Source organism: Chiloscyllium plagiosum, unplaced genomic scaffold (assembly GCF_037043375.1).
Source record: "Chiloscyllium plagiosum isolate Xiang-an unplaced genomic scaffold, Cpla_swu_hap1 HiC_scaffold_10, whole genome shotgun sequence".
Classification (NCBI taxonomy): Eukaryota; Metazoa; Chordata; class Chondrichthyes; order Orectolobiformes; family Hemiscylliidae; genus Chiloscyllium; species Chiloscyllium plagiosum.
The window spans coordinates 72,294,916-72,320,927 of NW_028270148.1; the positions used below are offsets into that span (position 1 = coordinate 72,294,916).

The 26,012-nt window shown below is 39.7% G+C and overlaps 1 protein-coding gene across 1 annotated transcript in view; it reads left to right on the forward strand.

Annotated features, from left to right (window-relative positions):
* The window catches only part of ipcef1 (interaction protein for cytohesin exchange factors 1), a 103,747-nt gene extending 79,386 nt beyond the window's left edge, over positions 1-24,361 (forward strand). Inside the window, exons 10-11 of the mRNA XM_087991447.1 lie at positions 15,844-16,031; positions 23,534-24,361. Of these exons, the coding sequence (XP_087847573.1) occupies positions 15,844-16,031; positions 23,534-23,656 (311 nt within the window). The 3' untranslated portion in view covers positions 23,657-24,361. The remainder of the gene's footprint in view (positions 1-15,843; positions 16,032-23,533) is intronic.
* Positions 24,362-26,012: the final 1,651 nt, after the last annotated feature.

A 26,012-nucleotide genomic window follows, 5' to 3' on the forward strand; every position in this document is an offset into this window, starting at 1 on the left:
GGACATCGTGTTGATATTGTACAGGATGTTGGTGAAACCTTTTCTGGAGTACTGTGTGCAGTTCAGGTCACCTTGCCTCAGGAAGAATATTATTAAACTGGAGAGGATTTAGAAAAGATTTACCAGAATGTTGCTAGGAATGGAGGGTTTGACTTATAGGCTGGGACTTTTTTCAGTGGAACTTGGTAGGTTGAGGGGTGACCCGATAGAGGTTTATAAAATCATGAGTGGCATAGATAAGGTGAATAGCAAAAGTGTTTTTCCTTAGGTTGGGGAGTTCAAAACTAGAGGCATTTTTTTTTAAGGTGAGACGAGAGAGATGTAAATGGACATGAGGGTAAAACTATTTTTACACAGAGAGTGGCTAGTGTGTGGAATGAATTGCCAGATGAAGTGGTGAATGCAGGTACAGTTACAACATTTAAAAGGCATTTGGATAAGTTTATTAATAGGAAAGGTTTGGAGGGATATTTGGGCAAACACAGGTAAGTGGGATTGGCTTAGTTTGGGAACATGGTCAGCATGGACTAGTTGAACCAAAGGGTTTGTTGCAATAGAAATCTATGTGTACAACTGCCATACACAATTTCCCAATCTAATGTGATAGCCTCAGACTGAGAGAACTTTGAAGTATTATAAATATGGTACCTGAAATGATCTCATTTAATTTCTTTAAAACCATGGGGCAGGAGTAATATAGGCTTGATGATCTGTCATTCTTCATTGCCAATATTATCTTAATTACTGTTTTTTTGCTTATGTGAACTATGGCGAGTGTCTGTCCCTGACTCAATATCAATGTTTTTCGAATGTCTGGCATGCTGACCTTTTCATCTACTGTAAAGAATAATGCAAAGTAATGATTTAACATATTGACCATTTAGTTGTGGCTTTTTTTCTGCAATGGATGTCTATTGCCTCCGGGGCATATAAAATGGTTACATGTCCATTAAACATCTTTGATATTTTTACATATGAACAGCTATGTTCAGTATACAGTGGCCAGTCTCTGACTCAGTGCTCAGAAATTAGTCTTACCCAAATCTAAACTCTTAGATGCATTCCATTTTGTGTTTCATCTTTGTTCCCTTCAAAAATTATACTGATCCATTCATATTATGATCACTATGAGATAAATGGTCATGTTGTTAACCAATCAGGAACATTACTCATGAATAAATCTAATATTGTTTGCTCACTTGTTTGACCTAGGTCATATTGTTTCAAATAAATATCCTCAGCACATTCAACAAAAAATATTTGTTAATCTGCTTATTTCAATCCTTCTGTAGTTGAACTTGTGCCATTAAACTTCTTCTGCCTTTGCCTACATACTTTTCTTATTAGCTCACAGCGACTACCAGAGCTCCAACACACAACTCCGGTTTCATTTCTTACCCCTCCACATGGGGCTGTTTTTTTTTTTCACAGAGTTGAAAAGACTCCACAAATCTTTAAAAATAGTGGCTGTGTTCCAAGTACAACGTCCTGTCCCCTTCCTGATAAATCCAATTTTTTGTCAACATAGGAAGGAGATCAGGGTGTGATTCACTTAAGTGGGAAACCTGAACTCAGCATCTGCAATCAAACCAGTTTTGACTGTTACAAGAGTCTTAGCACATTGTGTGGGATCATAAATTGATGGAGTTGAGAGTATAGTGCTGGAAAAGCACCGCAGGTCAAGCAGCATCCGAGGAGCAGGAGAATTGACGTTTTGGGCATAAGCCCTTCATCAGGAATCCTACTGAATACAGTACCCAGGATAAATGTTTGTGGTTGTTGGTAACCAATCATTTTTGCTTCAGGATATCATTACATGTGTTCCTCAGAGCACCGTCCTAGAGCCATACATCTTTTTTTTACTTCATGAAGAAACGTCTTTACATCATAAGGTGAGAAATGCAGATGCATTCTGAAAATTTCAGAGTGTTGAGTACTTTTCCTGATTCCTCAGATCTAAGCACACATTCAACAAAACCTGGACACAGCATTTAATAAGTGATATACATGTCCTATAAATGTCAGTCAACGGCTCTCGTGGCCCAGTACATGCTTAACTTCAAACAAATTTTTATGTTTTAACAAAACCATAAAGGCTGGAAAAATATAGCTGTACAAGGATCACAGGAATTTCTTTGTAGATTAAAATACTCGCCTGTCTCCAGACAGAACAAAAGGAACTGTCCAGATTGACGTCAACGCGATTGGTGGAGTTTTGTTTTTTTTGGGTGAAATTTGGAGAGAGGAAGGAGGTTCAGGTTGAGTTTTCTTGTGCTATTTCATTCTCCTAAGCCCATTGCTGGAGCATGCAAGAGTAAAATGCTAAACATCAATATCAGGCAGGCAGGCAAGAAGTTCCGCCCACCATCAAGACCTTCTGGTATTCAACCTCGAGATGCCATGTTTAAAATGTATTTTATAGTGCTTCACTCTCTGCAATCCAGGAACATCAGTCAACTTCTGATCATTACCCTCAGCTATCCATGGTGACATCAAAAGACAGACAAAAGTGCAGCTCTATACTTTAGTGATGCCTTCCCTCAGGCTTTCCCAAAAGCTTTCCAGGAAAAAAAGGGATCGTTTTCCCTGTGAATGCCAACACAAGTCATCCTGACTAGCATAAGCATTCTAGACAAAGTGACTACAGAGGTGCTTATGGGTAGCTCAAATGAAGCAAAAAGATGAATGATTTGCTGCACTCTACCAGGCTATATATCATTTTCTACTCAATACGTCATGCTCCAATATGTGTGAGTTAACATCATAACATTGTTACTACAGAGTCTGGCACTTAGAAGACTGAGTGCCAGACATCTCCATCAGATGCCACACCTGCAATCAATGTCAGTCACTTTATTGCAGCTACCAATGTTTCACTACTTAGCACCTGCCTCTTAAACATCTACCAGGGTTCACACTTCAAAAATAAAAAGTAGCTACAACACTCATACTCATGCACCATCAACTTACTGACCTTTTATTACAACCAGTAGAACATACATATCTCATAGCTTTTTATCAAAGGCTTGTATGGGACAAGGACACAATCACAGAAGATGGCTTTGTAGTAACTTCCTCACAGATATCTTGTCAACAATAATGTAAAATCCCATGTTGTTATTAATCAACTACAGCTCTTTGATAATAGTGAATCATCTTTCATTCAAAATCCTTTAACACCTAGCTTCTCCAATACCACAATCTTATTACTAACAAAGCACACAAACAATCACAGTTTTGGGGATTGACTTTTCTACTGATCAATGCTTAAAAATGTTTCTTAATGCTTGATCCTTCTGCAAGAGAAAATATTCACAATCCTCTAAGAATCAAACATTCTCCCCTTCTTAGTCCTAAAAGGGCAATCCTTAATTTTAAAGCAGCATACCCTGATTATAGACTGACCCACAAGAAGAAACATCCTTTCCATGTTCACCCTTTCAAGACCATTCAGCCTCTTAAATAATGCAGTCCCCTCACTCTTCCAAACTCCAGTGGATACTCCTGGCTCATCCAATTTATCCTCAAAAGATAACAAGCTTATTCAGTGTATTGATCTTGTAAACTTCCTCTAGACTACTTTTAAAGCATTTACATTCTTTCCTATATAACAAGGCCAAAACTGTACACAGTATTCAACACATGGTTTTACCAATGCCCTATATAATTGAAGCATAACGTCATTACTTTTATGTCCACTTCCACTCATAATAAGAGCTCTTAACCCATGAGCCTGCTTGAATGGACAATTGAAAGGCTGACTGGACAGTATTAAGAGAGTCAACACTGAGCAGTCCAACTCCAAGGCAGAAGTGATTTATTCACATGCATACAAAAAGTAACATTTAAAAACTTTCCATCAAGCCTCAAACAGTCATGATGTTTATACACAAAATATAGTAACACGCCCCATCCGAGCAATCAACCAATTACTAACCATGGTACATGTCAAATGTTTTAACTGTAAACTAAATGTTTAAATCTAGTTTTCAGAGGCCCAAAATGTTTTAGAAGTACAATCCTTCTACAGTTAAGTGGGATATACTTATTCGAAGTGAAATGTATGCTCCCTGAAAACAAAGTTAACATATTATCCTCATAGTATTACACTGTAGCTTAAATGCTTCACTTTCTAATTAAATACCACTAAATAGCATGTAACATTCTGATTAGTCAGAAATTGTATGCCTGACCGTTGACTTCAGGGGTTTGACTTAAGAGTTACCCTTGCTAGTGTCCTGGTCTTCCAGAAAAGGTTTATTAGCTAGTACCAATAGGGATGTTATAAATTGCAAATGTCTGCAGACTCATGTTGTCTTTGGGAGTCCTATGTGTTTAATTGCACCTTCTCAAAACAAACTACGGGACCCAAGGTCTAATTTTTCTTCATTACTGGTTCATCCCCTGAATGTGGACAGACCTCTGTGGTTTGTCAAATATGATAAGTTTATTCTTTATGTATTCCATCTCCTGCACGTGGACATCTGTCCTTATGTAGTGTGCCTCACTGTGGGCTATTTTACTTTTAACTCTTTACATCCCTGTTATGTCTTATCATGATGACCTGTTCTTGTCTTTTATTTTACATTATTTTATTTCATCCTTCAATGATCTGTCGAGAGTAGGCTCAGAATCACATTATGGTGAGCACAGACCTGATGTTGACCCTGAATGACAAGAAAAAAAGCCAAGGACTCTGACACTCAGAGCACTACTGGAGAACAGGCTACTGCTGAGTCCAGTGCAGACGATGAGCCTCTGGATTCAGCCATTAGTGAGCTGACGGTGACACATAGGCAAGCAGTTGAACAACTGGCAGAAGTGACAGAGATCCTGTATGGATGGAGGAAAGACCAGAACAGTCTGCCCAAGTTCTGAAGGTTGTGGAAGGAGAATATAGTTTACCATGCAAATACTTACCTACTAACTCTAATATTTTACCTTAATATGAACCTGCTAATTTGTTCTGACATAGATACCTGTAAAAGGTAACGATCACCATGCTTCATGCTAGGAGTGCGGTTGAGAAGGTGAGATCTTCATGGGAACCTCAGCTGGTATGAGAATTGGACTTGCCCTGTTGGCATTGCCAACAGTAGTCCAGCCAACTGTTCTAACCAACCACCCTGCCATACCCCTGTGAAACACTACTAAAGATGGATTTGAAAATTAAGTTTAACAGGACTCCGAAACACTCTTAAGGGCCAGTATGTTTCTCCAGTATATTGCTGAGCCAAGCAGGTTTCTGATTCAATCCACAGGCTTGTGTTGATGAGCTGATCTTAGCCAGAATGCCAGCAATAGCATTACAATGTACCTGGAAGTGCATTTGCGGATAGTGCTAGAGACAGGATTGTGGTGAATCCACTGTAATTTATTACCCCTGTTTAAGAACCATTTTGCACAATAACAGTCAAGTTTAAAACAAGCATTTGGTGAGTCTGTGATGAGGTACTGTAGAATTGTTTCCTCTGCAAGAGTTAACATTTAGTGTAATCAGAAAACACCATGCCATGACATTCTAATGATTATCCTAATCAACATTGAGAAGAGATATTGATTTCATTTATTTGATTTAATAGCCAAGTAAATGTCATCCAACTGATGGAGCAAAAAAATGATGCTGTTTCATTAGAAAATTGGAGATATTTGGAGATGGATAATTTTAAATAGCCACTTGCCTCATTATAATTCAGTTTGATTTAATAAAATAGCATAGAAATGCATTGCAAAACAAATTTGCCAGGAAGCTATCTTCCAGGAGAGGATATTTTGCTATTATTTAGGTTATAATGTGCTTTCACATATGATGAGTAATGAATGTTGCTTCTATATTGATTTAACCATTTAAATTCTTATTCGAATGCCATTTCCCATTAAAGTATATTGATTGCATTAAAGGACATTTTTGTCTCTTTGGGGAACCGTTTGTAGCAGCATGTAAAGCTGCAACCATGTCTCACTAATGTGGCTGCAGGAGAGTGTTCACAGTGCAGAAAACACCAGACTAGATTTCAAAATATTGACCTACCAGCATTCCTTATGAATTTTTGTTCCCCCAGTGATCCATTGGCATGCATCATTCATGGATTATTGTATTCTGTTCTACTCACTAACTTCATAAATCATTGGGCAAGATGTTTTATAGTACATAGGATAAATGGCACAGAAAGAAGCCACTTGGCCCAATCAGATTATGCTCCTGTTTATGCTCAACTTGAACCTATCATTTCTCAAAAGTCTCCTATTGTAGCCACCGTTTCATTTCTCTGACTATTCATTTTCCTGTAAATGCATTTACGCTCTTTTCTTCAACTACTCCTTTTGTAAATAAGTTCCATGTTTTAAGACCATAAAATGTAAGAGCAGGATTAAGTCATTCACCTCAGTGAGTCTACTCCATCATTCAATCATGCTTTTCATGATACATTTTTCAACCCCATTTCCCTGCCTTCTTCCCTGTAACCCTTGATCCCCTACCAACCCTTATCTATCCATGTCTTAAATACACTCAATGATTGGCCTCCACAGCCTTCTGAGGCAATGGGTTTTACAGATTAACCACCCTCTGGCTGAAGCAATTCCTCCTCATCTTAGTTCTAAAGGTGATCCCTTCACCCTGACATTGTACCCTCAGATCCTTGTGTCTCCTACTCATGGAAATAGCTTCTCTACATCCACTCTACTGAGGTCTATCAGTATTCTATAAGTTTCAATGTGATCCCTCCTCATTCTTCTAAACTCCATTGAGTACAGACCCAGAGTTCTCTCAGCTTCACATATGACAAGCCCTTCATACCTGGGATCATTCTTGTCAACCTCCTCAGGACCCCTCCAAGGCCATCATATCCTTATATAGATATGGGATCCAGAACTGCTCACAATATTCCAAACGTAGTCCGACAATAGCCTTATGCAAAAAAAAACAGAAGTGTGGGTGCTGGAAATCAGAAACACAAACAGAAATTGCTGGAAAAATTCAGCAGGTCTGCCAGCATCTGTGGAGAGAAAGCAGAGTTAACGTTTTGGGTCCAGTGACTTTTCTTCAGAACTAATTTTATCAAGAAAAACGTCAATACATATGCTGAAGATGGGGTGAGCGGAGGTGAGAGGAGTAATCGCTAGATTACTGGTGCCCAGAGAGAGACAACAACTTCAGCCTGGGAAAATTAATAGCCGCTAATGGGGACCTTTACTGACAATGGGTTGTTTGTGGTGGCAGCTCATATGTATGGGGGTTAGGGTAAGGACCTGGGAGAATGTATTCAAGTCTTAATTTATTGAATCCTGAAGGCTGCAAGTTCCTTAAGTGGAAAATGAGATGCTGTTCTTCCAGTTTGCATCGAGCTTTGCTGGAGCACTATAGCAAGCCCAAGTCAGAGGTGTTGGGCAGGGAACAGTGGTGTGTTGAAGTGGCAGGCAACAGGAAGCTCACGGTCACTTTTGTGGGCAGAAGGTAGGTGTTCTGCAAAGCAGGTTGTCTATTCTGCATGTTGTCTCCCTAGTATGGAGCAGACCACATCGTGAGCAATGAATACAGTACATTAGATCGAGTAAAGTGCAGGTAAACTGCTGCTGGGAGCTAGGATAGTGAGGAGGAGGAAGTAAATGGGCAGGTGTTACACCTTCTGGTGAATGGGAAAGTGCATTGGGGGTGTGGGGAAGTGTTGGAAGTGGAGGAGGAGAAGACCTGGGGGGAATGGTCCTTGTGGAAGGCTGACAAGGGAGGGTGGGCGAATATGCATCTGGTGGTGGATTTCTGTTGGAGATGGTGAAAATGGTAGCTAACGATCTGTTGGATGTGGACACAGTTACGGTAGTAAGTGAGGAACAGGGGGATCCCTATTGCTGTTGTGGGAAGGGAAAAAGAGGATGATGGCCAAAGTGCTGGAGATGAGTCAGATACAACTGAGACCCCTGTCAACTGCAATGGTGGTGAATCCTTGATTAAGAAAGAAGGTGGACATTTTGGAGACCACCTTAAAGAAGTTGACATCATTGGAACATATGTGACAGAGACAGAGAAACAAGAAGAATGGAACAGAGTCTTTATAGGAAACAGGGTGTGAAGATGTATAGTTGAGGTAACTGTGGGAGTCTTGATGAAGCATTGCTGACTCAGCCCCATTTCACTAGGCACTTCCAAGTACTCCTCAATCTCCTCCTTAATAATGAACTCTAAAATCGTACCAACGACCAAAGTCAGGCTAACTGGCCTATAGTTTCTTGTTGAGAATGTGGTGCTGGAAAAGCACAGCAGGTCAGGTAGCATTCAAGGAGCAGGAGAATCGACGTTTCGGACAAAAGCCCTTCATAAACCATTTGTTTATGTGGCGAGTCCAGTTGAATTTCTGGTCAATGGTAACCTTCAGAATGTTGACATTGGGGAATTCAGTGATGGCAACACCACTGAATGTTAAGGAGCATTGATAGATTGTCTCTTGGTAGCATTTGTGTGACGTGATTGTTACTTGCCACTTGTAAGTCCAAGCCTTGATATTGTCCAGATCTTGTTGCATTTGAAAATGGACTACTTCAGTAACTGAGGAGTTGTGAATGGTGTTGAGCATTTGTACAATCATTGGCAAACACCCCCATTTCTGACCTTAAAATGGAGGGAAGGTCAATGATGAAGTGGCTGAAGATGATTTCAGCTGACAATATTACCCTGAAGAACTCCTGGACTATGATGATTGACCTTCAACATCCACAAACATCTTCTGATGTGTCAGTTATAGAACATAGAACAATATTTTGCCAAGTATTTATCTTAATCTTAATCTAAGACACCCCTCAATTTACTGCCGTCCATGTGTTTGTCCAGCAGTTGCTTAAATGTCCCTATTGTCTCTGACTCTACTACCACCACTGGCAGTGCATTCCACGCACCAACCACTGGTATGAGACCAACCGAGATTTTACTCCTTATTCCTAATGATAACACTTTTGCTAGGACTCCTTAATGCCACTGTCATTTGAATGCAACCTTGATGTCAAGGGCTGTCACATTCACCTCACCTCTGGAATTCAGCAGTTTGCTCATTTTTGAACCAATGCTATTAAAAGGTCAGGAGTTGAATGGCCCTGGCAGATCCCAAACTATCAATTGAGGAAGTGAGCTATTAGAGAGTGAATAAAAATGGATATTGATGAATAATTATCAAATGCTTGATAACACTGTCGATGATACATTCCATCACTTTACTGGTGATCAAGAGTATACTGATGGAGCAGTAATTGGCCGGGTTGGATTTGTCTAGATTTTCACATACAGGACACACCTGGGCAATGTTGGATAGATGCCAGTGTTGTAGCTGTACTGAAACAGGTCAGCTAGGGGAGTGGCAAGTTCTGGAAAACAGGTCTTCAGCACTAGTGCCAGAACACTGCCAGGGTTATTAGCCTTTGCATGATCCAGTGGCTGTATCTGTTTCTTGATAGCATGTGGAATAAACTGAATTGGCTAAAGATTGACACGTGTGGTGCTAGGAAACGCTGGAAGAGGAGAGATGGTCATCCACTCGGTACTTCTGGCTGAAGATTGTTGCAAATACTTCAGCCTTATCTTTTGCACTGACATCCTGGACTCTTCCTTCATTGAGGATGGGGGTATTTCTAAAGCCTCCTTGTCCAGTGTTTCTAATCGGCTGCATTGGTAATTACTGGTGGTGGTTAATAAGTTAAAAACACAAAAAAAGCTATAGTAGTTTGGTGATGGGAAAGTCATTTGGTTGTGTGTTCTGGATAAATTAGTCATTCTGGATAAATTAAATAAAAACATATAGCTAGCACTGAGGTGGTGTTCCTATTTCTGAGTTTCTTGTGGTACGGTAATAGTGTCCCTTGGGTTCAAGTCTCCCATGTTATAGAGGTGTGTAATAACATCCCTGAGAAAGTTAATTAGGAAAGTATCTTTAAAACAAACCCACATGGTATTGTGGTGCAGAGGTAGTCTTCTGTCAAGAGATCTGGGTTAAAGTTCTGTGTGATAGCACTTCCGGATTTGAATAAAATAAAGTAAACCTAGGATTGGGTGTGCAAAACCTTCCGTCCTGGGCTGGGACTAGCCTATATATGTCACAAGTATTGGCTCTATTTTGATAAATGATATTCCTTTCCAGTCGGGCTCCCCAAGTTATTATATTTATTATGCAAAAGAAGATAAAATGGAACAAACAAAGCCACTTACATATAATATAGTTTGAAAGATTTTGAAATCTTTTACATATTAAAAATGCAATCTCATCAATACCAGCAACAACAGGCTACATTATACAAACATTATAGAGAGTTTGCTTCTTTATACACCTTTAGTTTAACTTAACTGTTTATTTTCATTTCTGGTCTTGAGAGTTGGTATCCTCTTCCTCAATTAGTCACACAACTAAGGCTAGACTTTCTTAGCTTTGCATAACTACTTCAGGGTTCTAACTAAACACTTCTCATTTGAAACTTCTGAACAAAAATCCTTACACTGAGGATATCTATTACCTAACAATTCTAAATTAACTCCTTTTCTCAAGGAGAAACTGATTGATATATTTATCTTCAAGCAGGATTTCTGCAACCTGAACAGCAAAAACTTTCCAAGCAATTGATTTTTTCCTGAGCAAAAACAGCATTTGTGATTCTTCTATTACCTGCAGACTCTCTCTCTAATGCAGGTTTTAAAATAAAGATGGCTCTATAAATACTGACAAGTTAATCATTAAAGACCAAAATCAACATGTGATTTGTTCAAATTTCAAACTTAAAGATAAATGATATTAATAAATCTCATACCTCACAATGCTGATTGATCATATACATCACATGAAAATACAATCATTTAGAAAAAGGCTCTGCCGTTTGAATTGTATAGCAGTAAGAGTTCCTTAGTCCCAGTTTGCTGTCTTATACTGCCCTCTACTGAGACCTTCTTCCCACATTCTAGAGTCACTTGTTTCCTTGTTTCATGTGTTACTGCTGTGGATGGATGAAGATGCAGACTGATCATGAAAGTTCCTCCTTTCAGATCAAAAAATAAGAATATTAAATTTGGACCAGGAAGAAACGATATGTAGAACAATTCATCAAAGCACTATAAGCAGCCTGAAATTCTCCACGTGGCACACATTAGTGACATTAGATTTAAAAGGGAATGAGGGATATGTTCAATACATGATTACAGATCACAAGGAAACAGCACTTAAATGGAAACCCAACTCCTTCAAGTCTGTGCTTTAGGTACATAAAAATATGTAGAAGTTACAACACAGAAAGCTGCCATTTGGCCCAACCAGTCAATTTTGGTGTATTTTGTTGTCATGCCCCTTCATTTTTGTTTATTCACTGATCTAATTGAATCTTGACAGTTTACTCAGGTGCTCATTCTTACATGGAAGTATAAAGGGTCAAAAAATCAGTAAGGTCTGGGAAGTGGTCAGATGGAAGCCAGTCTAGCAGCCAGGAGGAAGAACCCAGGAGGTCACAGTGCAGGATCTTTGAAGATGGTCTCAACAATTGGAAGGGTCAAGGTAGATTAATGGAGTCCTGGGATGGAGAGGACGATAGAACATCAGAAATGCAACATGGCGAGAAGGAAAAGAGAAGGGCTGCAATCCACCCATGGGAGACCGAAGCATTCTTCAAGGGGTCTGAATGAAAGTGATCCTGCATATCCAGGCTAATAAGCAGTGCTGAAAATGGTACATATTTATGGAGACCAAAGCTCCCATCTTTTCTTTGCTGCTGGTTTTCTGCTTCCAAGAAATCCATACTATAAAATTTCATTTTAAATCAAGCTCAAAGTTGCACTGTGGAAGTCTGATTTAAGTATAGTAATAATGTTTCCCACCAGGTTAGGGTTTGGGACAGACTTTGAGTATTTGATGGCTTATCCCTGCCCCGACCCACATTCCCTCTCCTGCGTGTCAACAGAGGTAATGTATATTTCAGCCATAGCTTCTGTCTCAACCACTAGCACTTGAAGTAAATTCCACAGCCCCTCAATTCTCTAGGTCTAAATATTTGCCAGACTAGAGAACCTCTCCATCATGGCAAAGGTTGTCAGAAGTGGTTTGAAATTGCATCCCACCCTAAGAGTGGCACCTATCATTTTGCAGGGACAGGAATGGAATTAGCTCAGGATTCGTTCAATTGCAGTTTATGGATATAGGTGGTTATTTAAGTCATAGTTGCTTCAGATCCTAGGTGATTTTGGTAAAGTAACTGCCTGAAATCTGAGGTAGAAATTGCAGGAGTGGTGAGTTAATTTTTGGATCTGATCCCAGGATATCTTTGGGGCTGGTAATGTGCTGGTTAGTGGCTTTAAAGTTCTCTTTGCATTGTAAGAATTAGATATGTTTGTGTGTAAACACTCTATAAGCTGTGATGTTTGTTTTTTTATTTCATGTTTTCTGACCTATGGTTATACTATGTATAACTGTAATGTAACCCTTTTGTTTCTTCATTTTTCTATTCTGTAACTAAGGATTGTATCTAGGTACTCTGTACCAAAGGTGGCACTGCGTGTTGTTGACATTGTTACATTGTAACTAATCTTGTATCTGAAGCAGCTGTACCTAGGTACCTTTGTACCTAAGATGCAGCTGTAAATGGTGACTTATCAACTTTTCACTGTACTCATTTGAATACATGTGACGATAAAGCTAATTCAATTCAAATCAATTCAGTTCAATTCAATAAACTTATTGGAACTAGCCAACCTGTCAAATAACTATGCAAGCTAGACTGTTAAATAAACCTGTCTAACCTGTCAAAAGGCCCTTTCAAGGCATTTAGAATTCCAAATCCATCAATCTTTATCAAAGGTCCAGAGAGTTTACAAAATATACATTTCCATTTCACTCTATTAACATACTCCTGAGAATTTCTATTCTTTAATTAGTGTTGTTTGATTAATTTCATGAGGATCCATGATCTTAGCTGGGTGTCTTTCATTTCACCATCTGATTCATCGGAACATATGATTTTGAACTCTTTGATGTGGAACTATGAATACCAATGTTTGTTGCACTTGAATTAAGTAATTGTATTTATAAGATATGAAGAAATTTGAATGCATTAAATAGATGTTTAATATTGCATGTTTTACACAATGTAGTGATGCTTGCAAAACTTATTTAAGAGAACTTCTTTCCATCTATATGTGAGCTGAGGTCTGTCCATTCTACATATTCGGTGGGTTAGTATAGTAAGTCCAATGGAAAAGGTTGTTTAGTGGCATTGTTTAGCATGAGTTGACACTAGGTTGGTACAGAGGCACAAATAGGAATGGAGATAAGAGAGCAGTAAAGTTTGTAAGAAGTATTTTATGGATTTATCTTTATTTTTCAATTTTGAATACACTGCCACTATTAAGTGAACTGTTTTACAGCTCCAGCTGATTGTAGAATAGAAATGTTTGTTTTCACAAATGATTAATTATTTAAGTGTAATGTGCATACTCATAACACAAGTCATTAATTAATTAAATGAAATGCATTTTTAATAAGTGATTTGTTGGAAGATAATGTGTTGACTTTTTCATCAATAAGTCTTTCTTTTAAATAGTAAAGACAAATAGACACAACTTTATTTTATGTCAACACTGTTCTGCCCACTATGGGTACTAAGTCAGTTGGCATTAAAGGGTAAGGGCACAGGATGTTGGATGGGGACATGGATTGGCAATATGTTGGCATGGGGACTATTAAGAACCTTGGGTTGATAGATGGCCATAGTTGGTGAAGGGATATAAGGGATTAAAGGTGATGGATAGAGAGCCTAGAGTGACATTTGGAGTATGAGGTGCCATGGAGTTGGGTAGCCTTCTGTACAGCCCAACTCTGCACTGGCAGCCTCTGCACACATTCCAGAGGAAAGAATTCCACCCCAGCTGGCCTCCCAGGGAACCCCACCTCCCCAGTGGAAATATCTGACCTTCCTGGACACTTTTCCCAGTTCAGGTTTGTGGAGCCGAGAAATGTCCCGATTAATTAGAGAAAATCCAGGCCATTATTTGCATTTCCTCATATCCCAGAGAACCTGCTTTATACCGTCCCTAATTCCTCTGTCTTTTCCAAGATGGCAGTGGCCTAGGACACTTCAGCTGGAGCTCATCCGCTCCATTTGTTCTTTTTTTCTTTTTTTTCTCTTTTGTGTTTTTTTCTCTTTCTTCTTTCTTGGTGATATTCTGAACTCCTGGCCTCAGTGCCGACTCAGTGTGGTGGCTTCCTCGCCTAGCTTGGCGGTCTCTTGGCCTGTGTGGCTGTCTTGTCCTGGCGTGGTGACCCAGTGTGGCGATATCTCAGTGGTTCAGCCTGATGGTCTATGAGCAGTGTATGGCAATCTTTCAGGCCTTGGCGTGGACCTCCAGCCTTGAGGTGATTCCAGAATGGTCTCCCAGCCTCGACAGCCTTGAGGTGAAGCCTGGAGTCAAAGCTTGGTGTGAAATGGAGGCTATGTACCAGAGTGCACTGGGTTGAAAGGATTGATGTTCTGACTGTTTTATTTCTCTGGTTTCTAATTTATCCCAATGATCTATATGTCTGACTTTTATTTCTATTTCTTTTCCTAAGTACTTGTACTGAATAATCTGTATCTAGGTACTTTGTACCTAAGATGGCGCCAAAGGTGTTGACCTGTAAGCTTTTCACTAGACTTATTTGAGTACATGTAACAATAAAGCTAATTCAATTCATCCCAGCAGGGTCATTTTTTAAATTGATGTCTTATAACTGATGTTATACGGGCCCATCATTTACATACAGTATTGCCTCCTGACACTTCAACTTGAAGCTTTATGATTATTGCACTTAACAGTTTTAAACAAGAAAAATATAAATGTTATGAATCCTGAATCTTGGTAAGGATGCACTTTCAACACTGCTGATAAACCACAGTCCTTTATTTCTGGAGATAGTTTCAACATATTCCATTTAGTGTGTTTAGTATTTTTCATGCACATATATTACTGGCTAGATATGTTTCAGAACCACTTTTACATTGCTCCAACTGTGTCCATTAATTGTAAACTTTAGGAAAAATATCCACTTGTCCCAGCATAATTCCATTTCATGTATAATATAGTCAATTGTTTTTTGAAGGAAAATCAGTGGAATGTTTTTAAGGTGAACTCACATTCATTGTAAGTATAGGTGGGAATGCAGTCATGATATGGAATGATTTGGAAATGCTGGTGTTGGACTGGGGTGTACAAAGTTAAAAATCACACAACACCAGGTTATAGTCCAACAGGTTTAATTGGAAGCACACTAGCTTTCGGAGCGACGTTGAAGGAGCATTGCTCCGAAAGCTAGTGTGCTTCCAATTAAACCTGTTGGACTATAACCTGGTGTTGTGCGATTTTTAACATGATATGGAATGTACTGTCGAGAAGAATGGTGGATAAGGTTCAATCAGAAGTTTCAAAAGAAAACTGGATAAACAGTTGAAATTAAATATTTGAAGGTTTATTGGAAAAATAGTTAGCAAGTAGGTTGAATTGAATAGATCTTGCAAAGAGCTGGTACAAGCATAATAGTTTAAATGGCCACCTTGTAAGTCTCTGATTTCACACAAGAACTTTAACAGCCTTCTGAGATAAAAGAGACACCATTCACTCCTATTATTGGACAGACTGCAAAGCAAGGATGCAGAACATCAGTAAACATTCTTCCTAGTATATCGTAGCATCCAGTACAACATTCAAGAGTATGCAATTAATTTGCTTTATCACAGTGATCAGTAATGTAATTCAGGAACTATTTTAATGAACATTCTGTTTATTTAAATGTGCTTTAATGCAAAAGTTCACGAAGATGAGAATGCCATTTAACAGTTTCTTCGCCTGTCTTTCAGAACAACCACAAAATTCTGATGAAATGGAACAGTTATACAAATCCTTAGAGCAAGCCAGTCTTTCACCTATTGGAAAACGTCGGCTTTCATCAAGAAAGGACTACAGGAAATCCTTTATAAAACGTAGCAATAATCCTATTGTCAATGAAAGATTGCACAAATTCAGAACTTTGAACAGTACTTTGAAGGTATAAGTATATCAGTTTCTGTTTGTATCTTTTGAGAAAACATAATTGCTTATGGGGTATGTGTTGGTGTAGTGTTAACATGACATAAGCCCAGGCTAACTTTTGAGGGTCAAAGCCAAACATAGTACTGTGGAAATTAAAATTCATTTAATCCTATCATTATTTATGAATTAATATAAATTGGTCTCAGTGATAGTGACCATCATTGGTCTGGCCTGCCTAGTCTCGACACCCATAGCAGTGTGGTTGAACTTAATTGTCTTCTGAACTCAGTTCGAGGACAATTAAGGATGGTTAACAATTGCTGTCTTGCCCATAATACCCACATCCCATAAAAGAATAATGATGAAAAAACAGCCACTACATAATTAGGTAATCATGGAATTTCAAAAAATGGAACATCCAGGCATAATCATAAAATGTAAATAAAAGTTTCATAACCAAATGATGATCCATCATGCAGAATTCAAAATTTCAATGAAGTGTAGTAGATTTTTGCATTTTAACAGACCATGACCAACATAATAGGAAAGGAATCAAGCAACATCAATTAATATGAAATCTGAAATGAATTTATTTGTTGAATTCATCAAACTATGCTTTGTATCTGTATAGTTTGATTGTTGTTAAGGTCGAGCTCCAGATATGCTGGCTCTCTATTGAAGAATTTCATCATGAACTCTATTGTGGGTATATATTGAATCTTTATGACATGCTTTGGTTACAAACAGTAAATTACTAGTGAGCCCCTCTCAAACCAAGCATGAGGTCAACTCTAAGCTTATTTTTAACAGGACATCATATTCAATTTGTACATACTAAAATAAATGCCTGACATTCAAAAATAGGAAATCATAAGAAGGAGCAATTTTTCATTTAGTGTTAGATGATGTCTATTAAGTTTATTCAACTGGTCAATATTGTTTCCTACCAACAGCAGGGAGAGACTGACCTGCTAATTTTAGACTATCCTTGCCCTCATTAAAAAATGCCCAAGCATGGACATCCTCAGAATAACTTTGAACAATGTTTCCAAGTTTATTGTCTGTTGCTGAGTTCTTATCTCAATATTTTGTTTTCCTTATAGCATATGCAATTAAATAGAAAGTAGGTTGGTCTTACTTTTTGCTAACAGATTTGTCACTTCTATCATCATGTATTAACAAGCTTATACTTGCTGGTTTTCCATTGCAGCACAAAGCAGGTATCATCCAGTTGTTTTTAAAGTGAACCTGGAAACCAGTAACAACATCTCCCCTCTGAATGATTCCTCCCCATCTGGCTACATCTTCCAGCATTTGCCTTGTCAAGATAATTACAGTATTGGGTTAGGTGCTTAGTTCTTTAGCACTTCCTCCTCCTTGAAGCATAACAACATACAACATAGGAGCAGGAGTAAACCACTCAGACTTTTGAGCCCAATGCACCATTCAATGAGATTAGATTCCCTACAGTGTGGAATCAGGCCCTTCGGCCCAACTAGTCTACACCAACCCTCTGAAGAGTAACCCACCCAGACCCATTCCCCCTAACTAATGCACCTAACTCTATGGGCAATTTAGCATGACCAGTTCACCTAACCTGCACATCTTTGGACTGGGTGAAAACCGGAGCACCCGGAGCAAATCCACACAGACACATCCTCCTGCATCTACCCTGTAATTCCTTGTAAAAAAAAATGTGTTTGAATGAAATCTCCTCTCATTCTTCTAAATCCCAGAGAATATAGGTCCAGTTTATTTAACCTTTGCTCATAATACAATCTGTCCATCCCAGGGATTAGTTTAGTGAACCTTCCTTGTATTTCAAGTACATCACTCCTTGGATGAGGAGATACAATGCTCCAAGTGTGGTCTCACCAAAGCTTTATACAATTGCTCCTATACTCAAATCCTACACTAATGAACATCAACATGCTATTTGCCTTCATAATTGCTTGCTGTACCTGCAAGTTCACTTTCAGTGGCTCATGAACAAGGAAATACTTTGAAGTTGAACACTTCCCCAGCTGTCACCATTTTAGAAATACTCTGTATTTTTGTTTTCCTACCAATGTGGATAATCTCACATTTCTTCCTATTGCAATCTATGTGATAAATGTTTGCCCACTCACTTATCCTCTCCAAATCCCCTTGAAGCATGTTTGTATTCTCACCACTCACCCACCTAGTTTTGTGCCACTTGAAAATTTGAAACAGTTACATTTAATTCTACATTTAAATCATTGATATAGATTGTAAATAGCCAGGGCCCACCTGGCACACCACTAGTCACAGCCTGCCAACTTGATTTATTCCTCCTCAACATTTTATGTACTTTGACCAATTTTCAATCCATGCCATTGTATTCTACCTAACCTCATAGAACATAGAACAATACAGCACAGAACAGGCCCTTCGGCCCACGATGTTGTGCCGAACATTTGTCCTAGCTTAAGCACCCATCCATGTACCTATCCAATTGCCGCTTAAAGGTCACCAAAGATTCTGACTCTGCCACTCCCACAGGCAGCGCATTCCATGCCCCCACCACTCTCTGGGTAAAGAACCTACCCCTGACATCTCCTCTGTACCTTCCATCCTTCACCTTAAATTTATGTCCCCTTGTAACACTCTGTTGTACCCGGGGAAAAAGTTTCTGATTGTCTACTCTATCTATTCCCCGATCATCTTATACACCTCTATCAAGTCACCCCTCATCCTTCTCCGTTCCAATGAGAAAAGGCCTAGCACGCTCAACCTATCCTTGTACGACCTATTCTCCATTCCAGGCAAAATCCTGGTAAATCTTCTCTGCACCCTCTCCAAAGCTTCCACATCTTTCCTAAAGTGAGGCGACCAGAACTGCACACAGTACTCCAAATGTGGCCTAACCAAGATCCTGTACAGCTGTAACATCACTTCACGACTCTTGAATTCAATCCCTCTGCTAATGAACGCTAATACACCATAGGCCTTCTTACAAGCTCTATCCACCTGAGTGGCAACTTTCAAAGATCTATGAACATAGACCCCAAGATCCCTCTGCTCCTCCACCTTACTAAGAACCCTACCGTTAACCCTGTATTCCGCATTCTTATTTGTCCTTCCAAAATGGACAACCTCACACTTGGCAGGGTTGAACTCCATCTGCCACTCCTCAGCCCAGCTCTGCATCATATCTAAGTCCCTTTGCAGCCGACAACAGTCCTCCTCACTATGCACAACTCCACCAATCTTCATATCATCTGCAAATTTACTGACCCACCCTTCGACTCCCTCTTCCAAGTCATGTGCTCTAATTTTATTTACTAACCTCTTGTGTGGGACTTTATAAAAAGCCTTTTGAAAATCTAAGTATATAACTTCTACTGGTTACACTGTCTACTCTGCTGGGCCTTTCTCAGTATTTACTTCAGTGTCTGAGGAATTGTGAACAGTGTTGAAGTGTTTGTAAGTATCAACAAAGACTACCTGAAGAAGTTCTGTAGTGACGTCCTAGGATTGGATGATTATTCTTCAACCACCACAACCATTTTCCATAAATATGATTCCAACCAGTGGAGTGTTTTTCCCTGTTTCCCATTGCCTTTGATTTTGCTTGGGATCCTTAATGCCAATATTGATCAAATGCTGCCTTAATTTCCAGGAAGTCACCTCACCATTTGAGTTCAGCTTTTTTGATATGTTTTAATCAAAGCTGTAATGAGATCAAGAGCTGAATATCCCTGGTGGTCCCTAAATGGAGCATCAGTGAGCAGGTGATTGTTGACAAGTGTCACTTCATAGCACTGTCAACAACCCCTTCCATCTCTATGATGATGACTGAGAGGAGAACAATGGAGCTGTAATTGGTCTAGTTGGATTTGTGCTGCTTTTTATGGACAGAAAATGCCTAGACAATTTTCAATATTGCTAAGTAAATGCCAATATTATAGCTGTACTGGAATAACCAGATGAGAGGCATGGTGAATTTTGGGGTGCAAGTGTTCAACACTAGCAGTTGGGAAGATCAACCACTGCTTGTCTGAACTCCTCCCCATTGCGAAATGAGCACTGCTTATCCAACATCCCAATTCTGCAGAAGCACAAATTCCGACCAATTAAATATTGAGAAGTTATTGTTTTCAGTTGACAACCCAAACTCCATTCCCTAGCTACTGGATCCATTGTTTCCCAAACAACAAGCTGAGATTTAGCCAGTCTGTTCACTACCTTGAATCAGGGATGAGCTTCTGACCATATTTTCATGCTATCATTAAGACTACATGGTTACACCTCCTTAACACTGCCTGACTTTATCTCTGTCACTACTCTTTGATAGCTGCACACAGAGGGAGCCAAACATTAGAGATATTGATTGAACATGGACAAAGATGTCATCATGATCTAATGCCATGTGTTTGCATTGTGCCTCCTACTTCCAGATGGTGCAGTCAACTATCAGCAGAGACTTTCATCCATGCAGCCGCAACTGTGGCCATGAGGTGGTACTGGATGTAATGATCTGTTTAGTGCTTATACAAAGAGACTAACAACCACTTGAAATTAACATCAGGAATATTTATAAAGAAACAGAGTGACAAACTAGCCTTTTTCACCTGTGCCATTAAAGTGTCCTCAATAGGTTTTCTTCTTCCTCTCCATCCAACTCCCTGATTCCACAGCTCAAGTGAAGATAGCCTGTTCTCTTGTGGCGCCTTTTGACCCTGATAAGTTTGATGGGGTGACCCTGAAGACATTTCTGCATACCCACTGCAACAGTCCCAGTCTTCTTCTGTGAGGGCCAGGATTCTTTCCTCGTAGAGGATGAAGACAGAGATTTTGAGCATTCCTCCACCTATATGGACTCTCTCTGCCGTTATGGTCTGTCTTCTCCTGCAATGAGAACAATGGGGCCAATTAGTGAGATGACAATGAGTGGCAAAGCTGTTAATGCTGGTGCATATGGGGGAAAGATAGTAAGATGCACCTAAAGTCTGAGGTAGCACAATGGGTCTATAGGGTCAGTGGCATGAGGTTTGTGGGGAAGGAAGTGCAGGAAAATGAGGTGGAGTGAGGGACCATGTGCATGTAATAACACTGCAGAGCATAAGCCTTGGTGGAAGATGGGTGCAGTAACCAAGATAGATTGAGTGTGAGACAGCAGACACAAGAGTGGAGCAGAGAAGGTCATTGACTTTCTTTCTGCATTGTTGGCCATTCCTCCACACCCTATAAATGGGACTCTCACCTGAGTGGCAACCTCAGTAGAGGTTGGCGGGGTTTGGTGGTGCAGACTCCTCTGTCGGCCATCCAGGAAAAATACTCCTCTGTACCACCCTCCAGGTCACTGTTGGAGAATCATGGTGCTATCTTCCCCTTCACCAATATTTTTAGATTCTGTCAACGAGCATTGCAGCTCTGGAATGTCAAGGCTCAACCAGGTATACAATGGGCTTTTAAACGTGCTGTGGGTATAAGGAATGCTGGTGTTTTGATCCAGTATCAACTGATGACATGAGATACATCATAGGAGCTGGTAGGTAATTCATGAGAAGAGTTTGATAAGTTAAGGAGAGAAATTTCATCCGGCTTCACAGCAAAAACTCTTCCAGAAATCTCAATAGTACTCTGATCTCGCCAAAAGAAGAGGAAGACTTAGCACGTGATGTCAATTGTCTTCATAGAAACACAAAATCAGAAAGGAAGGAACCCCAGAGGAGACCAATCAACCCCTCAAGCTTGCTCATGACTAATCATGGAGTCCAATAACCTAATTTTACCCTTTCTCTATGTCCCTTAATTCTTCAGCCACAAAAGCTATTTTAACCTCCTCCTTGAAAACACAATGTTTTGCCCTCAACCACTTACTGTGAATTCCACAAGCTGATCACTCTCCAAATGAAGAAATTTCTCATCTCAATCCTAAAAGATTTACCCCTTGTCATTAAACTGTGCACACAGCCACCCACCCCCACCCCGGTTCTGGACTCCCACACCATTGGGAACATCTTTCCTGTACCTAAGCTGACTAGACCTATTAGAAGTTTATAGGTTTCGATGAGATCCACTTTATTTTTCTAAACTCCAGTGAATACAATCCTGACCAATTCAATCTCTCCTCATGCATCAGTCCTGTCATTCCAGAAATAATTTGGTAAACCTTTGCTGCACCCCTCTATAGCAAGAACAGATAAGGAGACCAAACAACACACAGTATTTTTTCAGGTGTGGTCTCACAAATGTCCTATATAGTTGCAGCAAGATCTCCTTGATCCTGTGCTCAAATCCTCATGCAGTGAAGGCCAACATGCCTTCAATATTGCCTGCTGCATCTGTGCACATACTTTCAGCATCTAGTGCATGAGGCCACCCCAGTCTTGTTAACTATTCCTCTTTCCCAATTTACAGCCATTCAAATGATAATCTGCCTGCCTAAGTTTGTGGAAAACCTAATTTATACTGCATCTCCCACGCATTTTCACATTCACTGAACCTGTCCAAATCACATTGCAATATCTTGGCATCCTCCTCACAGCTCACCCTTCCACAAAGCTTTATGTTATCTGTAAATGTTGAGATATTACATTTAGTTCCTTCATCTAAATTATTCACATATATCAGGAGGAGCTGGGATCTACCCAATAATGCTACCACTGTTTTCCAAGAGTTCTGCTATAAAATCCTTGATGACAGATTCTAGTATCTTCTACTACTCACGGGTCTATAAATCTCTGTTTTCTCTCCAACTGCCTTTCCAAATTTTTAAATGAACTACCCTCCAATTTGCAGGAAATGATCTAGAGTCTAAAGAATCTTTGAAGATGGACATCAACGCATCCATTATTTCTAGGGCCACTTACTCAAGTACTCTGTAGATTATCAGGTCCTGTAGATTGTCAGCCTTCAATCTCATCAATTTCTCCAACACCTTTTTTTCTACTTTTTTGATATTAAACTCCATAATATGTGCTGATCTAGTAGATGGGTTTTCTAAACAAATTGTCCATTTGCAAAGGGAGGTTTTGTACATAAGATGTACCTTTCTACTGCTACTAACCCATAAGCAAGGACTGGCATCCTTCCAAACTGAATTCTTTTATGGATCTAATGAGAACTTCGATAGCCAGGTAAAATCTGAGGTGTATTCAGCAGGTTTACCCTTGCACTCTTATTGGACAAAAGTGAGGACTGCAGATGCTGGAAACCAGAGTTTAGATTAGAGTGGTGCTGGAAAAGCACAGCAGGTCAGGCAGCATCCGAGGAGCAGGAAAATCGACATTTCAGGCAAAAGCCCTTCATCAGGAATGGAGCTCTTTTATTACTTAGCAAACTGTTTTGAAGGGACAGCCCTGCCCTCTTTGGGAATTAAATTTTATTCAAATGTAAGAAAATCCATGTGTCAAATATGCTTGCCTTAAAGAGAAATGCACTTACAGGATCTGGTATAATAGTATAAATTATTTTTACAGTGGCTAAACATGGTTGTCTGGATCATGGTAGTTATGGTTGATTTTTCTTTCTTTCCTCTGCATTAACTAGGCCAAAGAAGCAGACTTGGCAGTCATAAACCAACTCTTGGAAAGTTCGCACTTAACCTCAGAGAACTTCAGACAGTGGAAGGAAGATTACTCGTTGTTGATGCAGGATATCTGTAAAACATAGCAAGCCAAAACCTATCCTGATAATAAAAATATTGCTTTGGAGGATCAGCCAACATCCTATGTAAAAACAGACATTTAAGAGTTGAGAATGACTTCATCAAAATATGGTACTTAATTGCCTTAGTCAAGCTTTACAGCTTCATGAAGCACTAAGAGGCATTGGACTTCCAATCTGCTGATACTTCGAGCACAATGAAGGCCATCAAAAGATTAATAGTAACTGGTGTGTTTAGAAATAGACATGTAAAGTCCTTTTTGTCTACAGTAAAGGACTTACAAATGATTATTTAACTTATGCACTATTGCACTGATAGTTGTGAGTTACTGTTTTATTTGGAAGTATAAAAGATTCACAGGTGTGTGGTTGAGGACATTCTCCAGGTGAAAATACAATTGTGCATTCACATATTCTATTTTTGTGAGATTTTATTTATTCTGCATTCAGTGTTGGGCTTCAAATGGTCACAGCTATTGAAACTCATTTTCACACAGCATAATATTTGATATGTGTGAAATTTCATTGAAGGAAATGTGAAAATATTGATAATTTCTCAACTATAGACCAATTCGTGCATTTAATTCATTAGTTCCTGATGAAAGCAAACTTTGTAATTTGTACAGATGTGAACAAAGCTTACATTTACATTATATTTTAATTGTACTAATCAAAGCTGTGTCATAAAACAGAATAAACTGTGAAAATGTTTTTTTTTTGGCTAGTTTCCATGTTCTGTATGTTCTATCTCCATACAAACCAACATAAGGCTGTGTGTACTCATCCCCTTCCCCAGTAGACATAGACTCATTGACTGTGTGTATTCAGAACCCTTTCCCAACAGGTATAGATCGTGCTAAGCTGTGTGCACTGTGCAATTATGCTGTGATAAAAATGATGAGAATATATTTGCCTGTGACTTTCATCTGGTTAACTCAATAGTAGGAATCTCTTTAGTTGGCTAATTATGTACAATATGAATTCCACCCACACCAGACCACCCCCTTCCATTTTGAACCACTGTGCATTCAGAGAAGCTGCAAATGCAAAGAAAATTCTAAAAATGGTGTGTGTTACATTTCAGGCCCTCTTGTCTACCTTCTATCTCCCCCGTCACCCACACATATCTCCACCGCCATGACTCACACACTCCTCCCATCCACCCTCATCACTCTTGAGCCACCCAACATAACCATTCCTACCCCCTTGGTTACCTTTGAACCTTCCTGTTACCCTGGAACTGTAAACAATAACTGCCACAAGCCATCTCTCCCCTACATTCCTACATTTCTGATTGTTCCAATATGGAGTTCAACCTGGATAAATATGAAGTGGTTCATTTTGGAAGGTCAAATTTGAATGCTAAATACAGGACTAAAGACAGGATTCTTGGCAGTGTGGAGGAACAGTGGGATCTTGGGGTCAATGTACATAGATCCCTAAAGTTGCCACCCAAGTTGATAGGGTTGTTAAGAACGCATATGGTGTTTGGCTTTCATAAATGGTAGGATTGAGTTTAATAGCCACGAGGTTTTGCTGTAGCTCTATAAAGCCCTGGTTAGACCATACTTGGAATATTGTATCCTGTTCTGGTCAAATGAGGATGCTTTTGAGAGGGTGCAGAGGAGATTTACCAGGATGGTAGATCCTGGATTGGAGGGCATGCCTTATGAAGAGAGGTTGAGTGAGCTACGGCTTTTCACACTGGAGAGAAGAAGGAAGAGAGGTGACTTGATAGAGGTTTACAAGGCAATGAGAGGCATAGGTAGAGTAGATAGCCAGACTATTCCCCAGGGCAGAAATGGCTATCAAGCGAGTCATAATTTTAAGGTGATTGGAGGAAGGTATAGGGGAGATATTAGAGGTAGGTTCTTTATGCACGGTGGCTCAGTGGTTAGCACTGCTGCCTCACAGCGGCAGGGACCTGTGTTCAATTCCAGCCTCGGGCGACTGTCTGTATGGAGTTTGCGCATTCTCCCCATGTCTGCATGGGTTTCCTCTGGGTGCTCCGGTTTCCTCCCACAAGTCCAATATGTGCAGGTTAGGTGAATCGGCCATGCTAAATTGCCCGTAGAATTAGATGCATCAGTCAGGGGGAATGGGTCTGGGTGAGTTACTCTTCGGAGGGTCGGTGTGGACTAGTTGGGCCGAAGGGCCTGTTTCCACATTGTAGGGAATCTAATCTAATCTAATCTAAGCAACTGCTGAACAAGCACATGATGGCAGTAAACGGAGGGATGTGTAGGTTAGGTTGATCTTAGACTAAGACAAATGCTTGGCATAATATTGTGGGCCAAAGTGTCTTTACTGTGATGTACTGTTCTATGTTCTTTGTATCAACTTTAAGCCTGTAAATCATACA